General features: G+C 45.2%; 1 protein-coding gene across 1 annotated transcript; it reads left to right on the forward strand.

The window, feature by feature from the left end:
• The first annotated feature begins 233 nt into the window (after nucleotides 1-233).
• LOC143267323 (disks large homolog 5-like) lies at nucleotides 234-10,427 on the forward strand. Its single transcript, XM_076544741.1, has 6 exons — nucleotides 234-467; nucleotides 1,518-1,677; nucleotides 3,012-3,143; nucleotides 5,341-5,524; nucleotides 6,531-6,646; nucleotides 7,773-10,427. Exons 1-6 carry the CDS (start codon nucleotides 335-337, stop codon nucleotides 7,930-7,932), a joined length of 885 nt encoding a protein of 294 aa, XP_076400856.1. The 5' UTR covers nucleotides 234-334; the 3' UTR covers nucleotides 7,933-10,427.
• Nucleotides 10,428-10,763: the final 336 nt, after the last annotated feature.

Genomic DNA, 10,763 nt, shown 5'->3' on the forward strand with positions numbered 1-10,763 from the left:
TTTGGATAGTATAGCTAAGTTCCCAACATGGGATGTACTATGTATGGGGCTTCCAATTAAGCTAAGAGAACTCTGGCTTGGGAAGGAGGAGGTGCTGAATGGCTTCCTCTATGTTCCTAGAGAGGCTCCTAGAAAGTGAATCTGGGCTTCTGGTCAGTTAAGGGAGAACCAGTTAGCAGGATGGCAAAGGCTGTTCCCCATGACATCAGCAGTCCCTTCTCTGGACATTCTATTGTATCCTGGAGAGCTCATGGCATCCCGTGATGTCACCAGTGTTGTAGCAACATCAACTGCCTCAGGGCATCCTTCAGTGCCTACAGGTTAGAGCATAGACATGCTGCTGGCAAGACTGAGGGGTCTCCTTGGAAGAGAGAATGGAGAACATCCAGAGAACAGAGAGAGACGGAAGGAAGCTGGCCTTGAGTCTCAGAGGAAAACAACCAAAAAGGGTTTCTGGGGAAGACACAGTGAGTGCTGGGCAGGAGATGGGGGCTTCCTGGAGGAGGTGAGCTAGAACTGGGCCCTCAAGTAATGGGGCAGAGGAGCTGGAGCCTCTGAGAAGCAAATTGAGTTCCCTGCTTCTCATATTTCCTGAAAGTCCAGGTTTCAGAACATTAGTGTGTGCCTCTTCTGAGCCAGGATCTAGCAAGGTCAAGGCTGTTATGCTGGGCACACTTATCTTTTACCTTTCCTGGGTCTTGGGGTGTAATGTGGGGACAGAAGGAGACAAGTGAGAGGAAGAGGGACTAATGTGTCCCCAGCTGAGGCCAGGCATCACTGCACTTCAGCTTCGGGAGTTTCCTTTAGGTGCAGTGGCTGTCGACACTAGTCACATGGAGAGAGAGACAAGTGCTTATGGCCAAGACATCATGTCGTCAGGCTGTCCAGCAGACTCCTCTGACCACCACTCCCTGACAGTGGTCCCTTAGGGTCCTGAACCATCAGTTGAGGATGGCAGGTAGATCTCTAGTGTAGTCAAACAACTGTAGAGATGTGGGACCATGGCAGAGATTGGCTCCTTTAGTACAAGCTCTGCATGTTCTGGGCTGGCAGTGGGATGACTTGGTGAGTCTGTTAACCATGTTGTGTCTCTGCATGACATTTCAATCGCAGTCATGGGCCTGGAGTGATCAGGCAGGAGATCTGGACTGTCCATAGCACCTGAGTGCTTGTGCAGCGTTATTTTTCTCCTGGCTTCTGAAAGCACAGGCAGACTTCAGGGCTCTGGATCCATGCATGTTATATCCTGTGCTGCTATGAATTGGCCCAAAGAAGCCATCTCTGTGTTCCCTGAAGCATGTGTAGGGAGTCAGAGGAAACCCCTGGGTGGTTACATAGTCACATCTCTACAGAATGATAGGAAAACTGAGATCCACAGAGAGTACATCTTCACCTGGCTCAAATATTTGGGTTGTCACTGAGTTGCAGAGGTGATCTTTCTGTTTGGGCCTCAGGGTGGTCTGTCCATCCTCTATGCCTTGTCACTATGCAAGTTCACTTGTGTTCATCTACCACAGAGGCTGCTATGGAGACCTCATCCCACCCAACCATTCTCACCAAGAAAGGGATGAGGAAGGAGATGCAGAGGCTGAACACGGAGCTTCAGGTGGTGACAAGGGAGAGAAATGAGCTGCGTAATCAAGTATTCTTCATCAGGAAAGGACCCGTGGACATAAGGTATCTCTTGTTTCAATCTTCCTGGTGTCAATCTTCATCTACAAAGTCACCTTCATGTTCATTTTAACATCTTGGATTTTAGGAGCTTGATCCCTCAGGGTTTCCCTGTGCCCAACTTCTTGTCCCTAGATGCCTCTCAATGGAGAGGCAGAACTTGAAACCTGGGCAGGAGGGAGATGGGGATTCTAAATATTCTGCTTCCTCCAGTGAAAACCCAAGCATGGAGTCTGAGTCACACAACTCAGGGACTGGTGCAGTATTGTTTGAGTTCCCAGCATGCACTTGAAAAGACCATGACATGGCTTGTGTGAGATACTCGCTGCTGTGAGTTTGTGTGAGTCTTTGAACTTGCCTGATAGGTAATTGTGTGCTGGAAGATCCTGGTAGCAGCTTGTCAGACCTGATCTGACTTGATTTATTTCAATGAGTGACTGAAAGTCCTGGAGCTCGTCACTGTTTTTCTTTTTCTTTTGAGTTGTACTCTTCGACAATATTGCTTGACACATTTCTTCAGTATCCCATGTGTGCTCTCCTCTCCTTCACTCTTTATTGCACTCTGCCTTAGTCTCTCTCTCTCTCTCTCTCTCTCTCTCTCTCTCTCTCTCCATCTGTCTGTCTTCTGTATGCATGGAGTATGCATGATGGTGTGATGGTATGATGGTGTGATGGTGTGTGTCTGTGTGTCTGTGTGTGTGTCTGTGTCTGTGTGTGTCTGTGTCTGTGTGTTTACGAGCATTTGCAAGTTTGTGTGTCCCTCCAGTCTCTGGGAGCCAGCCATCTATGGTGGGCGTGATGACTTGCCTGTGTCATACTTCTAAGTGATGCCAGTGCTGATATGAGATCTGTGATCCTCACTTTAAGTAGCTCTGCTCTTGTCCTATGTGTTCACCTTGATGCCAAATAGGAATCCCTTGGGGAGATTTTATAGCTGTCCTGATGTGGGTCTCATCTCCAGAATTATGTGCTCTGTCCATCTGTGTGGTAGTAATTTGCCAGGCTCAAGAATCCTTTTCCTGAAACAAGAGAAACATCATTTCAGGTTTCTTGTGTGCCAAGACCTGTAGCATAGACTCCTGGGAACAGAGAGCTAGACTGCCTCTCCAGGCTTGCTGAGTGTACTCATGCAGCAAGGACACCCTCCATCTGAACACCCAGTCTCTGTTGGCCTGGGCCAGGATTACAAGTTAATTAAGCACCAGGAAGTTTCAGTACATAGTAGCCAGACTGAGACCTCCACTGTGTTGTGGTAGATCAGGACAACAGCTTGTGTTCACATGATCCTTGAGGCCTATATTCATAAAGTTCTTTGCTCCTGATGCCATGCCCTCCCACAGGCCAAATACTTGGTATGAAGATCTGAAGATGGAGCATGAGGAGGTCATGACTGACCTACAGAGATTGCAGAATGAGAACACCGAGGCTTCAAAGAAGGTGGATGAGCTTGCCAACCTGACAGTCTTCTATCGGTAAGTGCCTGTTGGCATGGACCCCAATAGTTGTTGAGTGGCCATCTCTGCCTTTCTTTTATTATTATTATTTTTTTTTAATTTTATAATTTAATTTAACTTTACATATCAGCCACAGATTCCCATGTCCTCCCTCCTCTCTTCCCCCGCCCCTCCCCTGTCCCCCAATACACCCCCAATTCCCATCTCCTAGTGGGCAAGGATTAGCCTGGGGATTCAGCTCAGTGTGGTAGATTCATTCGAGGCAGGTCCAGTACCCTCCTCCCTTCACTCAGGTTGAGCAAAGTATCCCAGCATAGGCCCCAGACTCTAAAAAGCCAGCTCATGCACTAAGGACAGGTCCAGGTCCCACTGCCTGGAGGTCTCCAAAACAGTTCAAGCTAATCGACTGTCTCACATATCCAGAGGGTCTGATCCAGTTTGGGGATCCTCAGCTGTAGGTTCCTAGTTCATGTGTTTCCGCTAGTTTGGCTATTTGTCAATTGCTTTTTCCAATCATGGTCTCAAGAGTTCTGGCTCATACAATTCCTCCTCTTTCTTGCTATTGGACTCCCTGAGCTCCACCTGGGGCCTGGTCGTGGATCTCTGCATCTGCTTCCATCAGTCATTGGATGAGAATTCTATTAGGACAGTTAGGTTGTTTGGCCATCTGAACACCAGAATACATCAATTCACATTTTCTCTCGACCATTGCAAATAGTCTACTGTGGAGGTATCATTGTGGATTTCTGGGGACCTCTCTAGCACTCTGCTTCTTCCTATTCCCATGGGGTCTTCATTTATCATGGTCTATTTTTTCTGTTTCTCCCTCACTGTTCTTGATCCAGCTGAGATCTTCTGCTCCCCTAAGCTCTCTTTCCCTTAACCATTGCCCTTCATTACTCCTGCCTCATATCCAGTTTGCTCATGTAGATCTCATCCATTTCTCTGTCATTGTGTGATCCCTGTGTCTTTCTTAGGGTCTTCTTTACTAGGTAGCCTCCCTGGAGTTATGAGTAGCAGTCTAGTCATCCTCTGTTTTACATCTAGTATCCTCCTATGAGTGAGTACATACCATGTTTGTTTTTCTGAGTCTGGTTTACCTCACTCAGGATGATTTTTTTTCTAGATTCATCCATTTGCCTGCAAACCTCCTGATGTCATTGTTTTTCTCTGCTGAGTAGTACTCCATTGTGTATATGTACCACATTTTATTTATCCATTCTTCAGCTGAAAGGCATCTAGGTTGTTTGCAGGTTCAGGCTATTACAAACAATGCTGCTATGAACATAGCTGAACATGTGCTCTTGATTGAGCATTCCTTGGGAATATGCCCAAGAATGGTATAGCTAGGTCTTGGGGGAGATTGATTCCCCATTTTCTAAGAAAACGCCATATTGATTCCAAAGTGGCTCACCTCTGCCTTCCTTTGTCTGTAGACTGGAGAGTCCACAGCTCTGGTTCTGTCCTTTTTGCACCTTAGCAAGCATCTCTTTGACTTGAGTCTCTTGCACTTAGTTTTGCTAAGTATGAAAGAGACTATCCACTCCTCCCACCATTGTCCTGGAGCCTCAGGAGCCTCTAGGTAGAAGAGCAAAGTGAGCTGTGGTGGTGCCATTCCAGTACTCTGGAGGCAGAGTAGGCAGATCTCTGTGATCTCAAGGCCAGTGGTCTACAGAGAATTCCAGGACAGATAGAACTGTTAAGCAGAGAAACCCTGTTTCGAAAACCAGAGAAACAAAAAGAAAGAAAGAAAGGAAGGAAGGAAGAAAGGAAAAGGAAAGTAAAAGGAAAGAAAAGAAAAGCAATTTGCACTTTGAGGGGAATGTCAGGCAGCCCTGGGCATCTGGGAGCTCAGGCCTAGGCTTTACAGATCTGGTTTCTGTGGAAACTGTAGGTAGAATAAACTCCCCTTGGGTCTCCTGTCCTCTCTCAGAGGGTATTTGTCCACTACTTGCTGATGATCAGGACAGTAGAGGGACTCCATTTTCTTTGAAAGGACATAGATCCCTATTGGTGTTTGGGTTTTCTGAAGTATTTAGATTTTTTAAAATTAGCTACTCTCTTATTTGGCCTTTTGAGTGTAGCTGTCATGGCTATTTTGGGCTCTTGGCTATGTCTTCCTGAGAACCTGGGGCCATTTGTCATTATGGTTCCTGGAGGCAGGGGTGGCAGAAGGAGACTGGCAGGGCCTTACTCTACAGAGGGTCTTTTCCAGTGGTCTGCACAGCCAGGTCCTAATGGAACATACTCAGCTTAAGGAGCAGGTAGCCCTGCTGAGGCAGGAGAACAACAATCGGACAGAGGATTGGGTCCTGCTGAAGATCCACTTGGAGGCATTGAAATTGATCTGTGAGGACCAAGAAGAAGAGACCAGTGACCTCCAGAGCCAGCAACAACAGGTAGGGGCAGGTAGGTGGGTTAGGCTAAGGTCTGGCACCATTTGCCCATTAGATTCTCTGTCTGCCCATCCACCCACCTGTGCTTTCACCCATCACCTTACTCATCCATGCTCCCATCCAGCCACCCATCTTATGCCATCTGAGGTGTTCACTTCAGTGTCCACGCACAAGTACTTCTGGGAAGTTAGCCTCTTCTGAGAAACTAAATTATTAGCAAACCATGCCTGCTGCTCTGCTTGAAACTGCGGTCCAATGAGGGAAATGGGTCAATAACATATCAAACCTACATGTCATTTCGATAATTAGGATGCTATGCACAGAGCTTTGAATGAGTGAATTGTGGGTCCTGAGGCTCATGTGATTGGCAGGGGTCATGTGAGATCACAGAGGGGAAGCAGCTTACAAGGAGGAGTATCCCATGTAAATGCCAAACGAGTCCTCACCATAACCATAGATTTGGGTGGCATGTGGCCTTCTCATTTCTTCATGAATCCCAATGTGTTCTCTTCCCTTTGACTGACTATTGGTTCACACTGACATAAGCCTGAGTAGCAGCTTATGAGCCCTGTTTTCTGTGAGTGCTCCTTCAGAGCTCCACCATTCTGGAGAATACAATCTGGATTTGATTGGTTGAATAAATGAGGGCTTTTGACAAGCTGAGTGCTGGGGTGGGCGCTTTGCTGCTTCTGAAGTAAATTCTCTAGCCATCTCAACAGAGTCTGGCCCAACAGAGCACACTCCCCACAGCAGTATTAATCCTCAAGGAATGACGGCAGAGTTGTGAGACTCTTCTGAAAGTGCTGGTGTGCTTCATCTACTCATCTGTTCATCTTGCATGATGTTGTATTATGCTCACTTCTTTTTCTGTGAGTGTAGTATAAGCTCTTTTGGGTTGCCTCACCTACCAGTAAGCTATTTTGATCCTTTGTATGTGCTTCATGTGTATGACACTGTGTGCATGCCTGTATACAACTCTCCACTAAGAACATTATGTTCTAATGAACAGGCATTTGAAAGATTGGAGGGAAGCCTACAGGTCCTGATGAAACAGAAGGAGATGATCACTCAGGAAAAGGACTTGGCAGAAAAGCTGCAGCATCACTTTGAGGTCTCCAAAATGAGGTAGGAAACGAGGCTGGGGGAGCAGGTGGAGCCAAGTGGGTACATTCTACCTGGGATCACTGTCATTTATGGGATCCTGCTCAAATGCTTGGCTCCCAGCTACATGCAGGGCAAGAACACTTGAGAGTATTGTTCAGGTTGAGTGTACAAACAATTCTGTCCAGGAATCAATATGTTGAATACTCAGTGTGTCTGAGCAATTTTGTTCTTTCTCCCTTCCGAGTGCTCTGGTATGGCCTGAGCAGGCTTTCCTTATACTCACAGAGATCTTCCTGCTTCTGCCTCCCCGTGATGGAATTCAAAGTTGTGCATCACCAGGCCTTGCTAAAATTACATTTTCACCTAGGAATATCCCCTGTAACGAAGAGATTCCTACCTTTGAATACTGCTCTGTGCAGCATTTCTCCTTTTCCTGGGACAAGTGTTCTCTGGATTAAATAGGTTAAGGACTTTCCAGAATGAACCCAGGCAGATGCCTTAGCTGTAGGGAAGATCAGAACCTTTTTAGGAGTGTTCTGTAACAGACTGTGAAAGAGTCAGGATGCAGATTCCTAGTTCTGGTAAAGGAAATCACAAATTTGTGTTTGATCCCAGAGTCCATCAGGGCAATTGTTCTCAGGCACACATCTCAGGAAATGCTGCTCTAGGATTACTGACTGATTCTGTCTTGCATGTTGGTCATGTTTAAGGTGCCTCCTGGGCATGAATCCCGAGCTATCTTCATGACCTTGTTTAAGTGTCTAGAATGCAAGGCTGCAATATGGCTATCAATAAAATGATATGGTTTAATCTGTAATTCATCATGAATAATGAGTATCACTTCTGTGCTGTTGACTATGTTATTAATAGTTGTTACTTTTGCAAAATGATGTCATCAGACTGTAAGAGAAAGACCCTTTCTTTCTAGTAGAACAGAGAACAAATACTTCTTAGTCAAATTCTGACAGGTGTTTAGGGCTGAGGAAAGTTCTAGGCCCAACTACTCTTGTGACTCTTAAACAATGACTTCAGTCAAAAGATCCATGTTGAGCATCTAGCACAGTTGAGGTGGTGGGAGGCAGCAGTTTAACATCTGACAATGGCAGGTCCCCAGCAGGATTGTGTCCTAACTGCCTTTCCCTCCTAGGTCAGAGAACCTGACACATGAGCTGGAACAGGCCACAGCCCAGGATGAGAGCCTGCTTCAGAAGGAGCTGGTAAACCAGGAGCCACCTGCTGAGCCCAATCTCCGGGAAATTCTGGATTATGATGCACTTTCTCCCTATTATTTTATTTCCTATGTGTGAATAGGCCTTAGTTATGCCTAGCCATTTACCCTGGATGGCTGCTTCTGGGCCTTGACTCCATTTCCTTATTGACAGCACCCCTTGAGAAACTGAGGAAGCCAAAGGAAGGCAGACACCTTGAAATATGGCATCATTCACCCTAGGATCAAGGCCTCCTCAGAAAAAGAACCCCATCATAGCTCTGAACTTACCATGAAGCAAAAACCATCTGACCTCCAGGTCACCGAGACCCAATCTGATCCATGTGTCTGTTGGCTCAGTACTCCTGAAGAAACAAAAGCAGCAAAAATAAGACAGAAACCTGACAAAATAATTACTCAGAACCCTGACATCCACCAGCAATTGGCCCCAATACAACACCTTGGAGGGAGGAGATGATGGAATATAAAACTTACTATATCAGTTTATGGTCAAGTACTTTCACAAGCTGACTGAGTCCTCAGCCCTCCATTTGTGGCAGAAAATCATCTTGGAAACTTTATTGATATCATGCTGTTATCCACACAAACCACACCCAAAAGCATAGGATTCTCTCTCCAGTGCAGTGCGGAATCAGACCAACTCCATGACATGCAGAAGTACTGCTGAAGACAGTCCCCACAGATGTGACAACAGTCCCTCTTTCCATGTAGGAGTTATTTCATCTTCCATTAGGAGGATCAATGTGGATTCTCAGTTTCACATCTGGATTGAAGGGATCAGACATGAAAAGGATCTGTAGAAAGTGTCAGAGTCACCTTTGACATTTGTGGACATTCAATGATCCTTATGGAGTTGTGGGTTTTGAATAATCACACAGGAAAATGTTGACTGAAACAATTTCATAGTGGCCAACACATTTCAGGTTCATCCTGCTGCAGAACTTCTTCACAGATCAGGTATCCAAGGCTGAGTACATGATGCCAGCAGAGGGCGGTAATTCATCAGAAAACCTCCCTTAGTGTCTCAAAGAGTGCTCTATGAGTAAGCCAAGGGCTTATCAGTGATAGGGCCTAGCAGTCATTTGGTTGAGAAGGCTCAGATAATGTTCTGATGCTCAAGAGCTGTGTCATGTGTTTATGGATCATGTGAACATCAGCTGATTGGCATGTGTATAGAATGTGTCATTCCAAAGACCAAATGGCACCCTCTATCCAGTGCACGGAGGTGGACTTCCAGCCCCTGCTTTAGGATGAGGTCTTTTGAGCATAAAGGAAAGATGTATGGGAATCACCTGTGCATCATGTGACAGTAAAACAACTAGACAGTACAGCATCATGACCTGCAGGGAGCATGGCCTGAGTGTTTTGACCGTGTTGTGCCTGCAGCTGATGAGAGTCAGGCATTGACACCAGATGGCTTACATATATCACAAGATTATCTATCATAAGCCTGAGTTTTGGGACAATTCTCACTTTCTGAATATTGAATGAAGACAGATCCTCAGGACCCACAATTTATTCACCATCTGGCCCTGATTCCCACCAGAGAGAATCATAATGTATTACTGGGCTTATCTTAAGCCTAAAGGTGACTGGAAAAGTTATATTTTGGGGATGAGGAGGTGTGCAAGCAAGCATGTTTCATAAAGAGAAGACCTGATGCTATATTTGAAGGTGTATGTTTCTAATACATGGAACAGGAGTTAGTATAATGCAAAATGTAGAGACTTGTGAATGGACAAAGCATTAAGTGCATGAGGATCAGCATGCAGTTCAGAGCTGAGGAAGGAACACTATATCCAGACATGCATGACTATGTGCAGGATGCCTAAAAATAAAAAATGAAAAAGCTGTAGGGTTCGGAAACAACCACCAGGGTGACTCAGAAACTGGATGGTGCAAATGGATTGGTGTACATTAGGAAGTTGAACTTTCAGAAGATTTATCTCTTTGGGATGGAAAGATTGCAGCTGAGGAAAAGCCTTGGCCCAGGTAGATCTTATGGTGTATTTGGGATTCCACTCTTGCTAAGGATGAACAGGAGAGGGCTTTGAAGAAGTGATGAAGCATAGCCAGAGCTACTAGGCATCCAGGAGGAGTCCAGGTGTATAAATCAGTGCTCATCATAATGGACCATCAAGAATTCTTTAGTGAAGATGACTCAAGTGAATTCAACAGTGTTTGAACCAAAGCTTGTAACATTTTTATCCTTGAACTTGGTGAAAACTGTCTTATAAAGCCCTGAAAAGGCATGGTTATGCTCATCTTGTAAAGGCTTTTGCAATCATTGAATATTTTGCTACCTACCATCTGTCCAAGGTCAGGCACATGCACTAGGTCTGTGCTACTCAACCTGCCATGAGAGAATTCTGCATAGCTTAATTTTGTGTTTGATTTTTGGTTTAGGTTCTGTATCTTAATTGTTTTGGTTATGGATTTGTTATTTTGTTGTTATTTGTTCTTGTTATTGATTTGCAAAATTTGCTAAGGCTACCATTGTTTATTACCCATTTAAAGCCCCCTTTAAAAATATATTCTTCATGTTTAAAATAAAAAGTTATTTCAAACTTTTCACCCCTGCACCAGTTTGTTTTGTGGTGTGTGCTGTCATACTCCTGTAACCCTAGTTCTCACTCTTAGAGATGGATCTCTGCAATTTCCAGGCAGCCTGTGCTACATAATCTCCTCCTACTCTCCACGGTGACACAGGGAATTGGTGTCTTGGGTGTGAATTGCCATGTTTATTCCCTGGATACACACTTTATGGTGGACTCAGTATCCATACTATAGCCATGCTGTCATGCATTTTGCTATCCCTAAAATATGGTACTCTATAGACATACTTTCATGAATTGTTCATAAGGACTGAACTATTGAGAAATGCACCTTTACTTCTCTATAGACTCTCAG

This window comes from Peromyscus maniculatus, chromosome 9 (genome assembly GCF_049852395.1).
Source record: "Peromyscus maniculatus bairdii isolate BWxNUB_F1_BW_parent chromosome 9, HU_Pman_BW_mat_3.1, whole genome shotgun sequence".
Taxonomy (NCBI): domain Eukaryota; kingdom Metazoa; phylum Chordata; class Mammalia; order Rodentia; family Cricetidae; genus Peromyscus; species Peromyscus maniculatus.

Coding starts and splice junctions, on each gene's coding strand:
- LOC143267323 (XM_076544741.1), top strand. CDS start 335: ATGCTGCTGGCAAGACTGAGGGGTCTCCTTGGAAGAGAGAATGGAGAA. Junction 468..1,517: donor GGGTTTCTGGGGAAGACACA/GTGAGTGCTGGG, acceptor CATCTACCACAG/AGGCTGCTATGGAGACCTCA. Junction 6,647..7,772: donor TTTGAGGTCTCCAAAATGAG/GTAGGAAACGAG, acceptor TTTCCCTCCTAG/GTCAGAGAACCTGACACATG.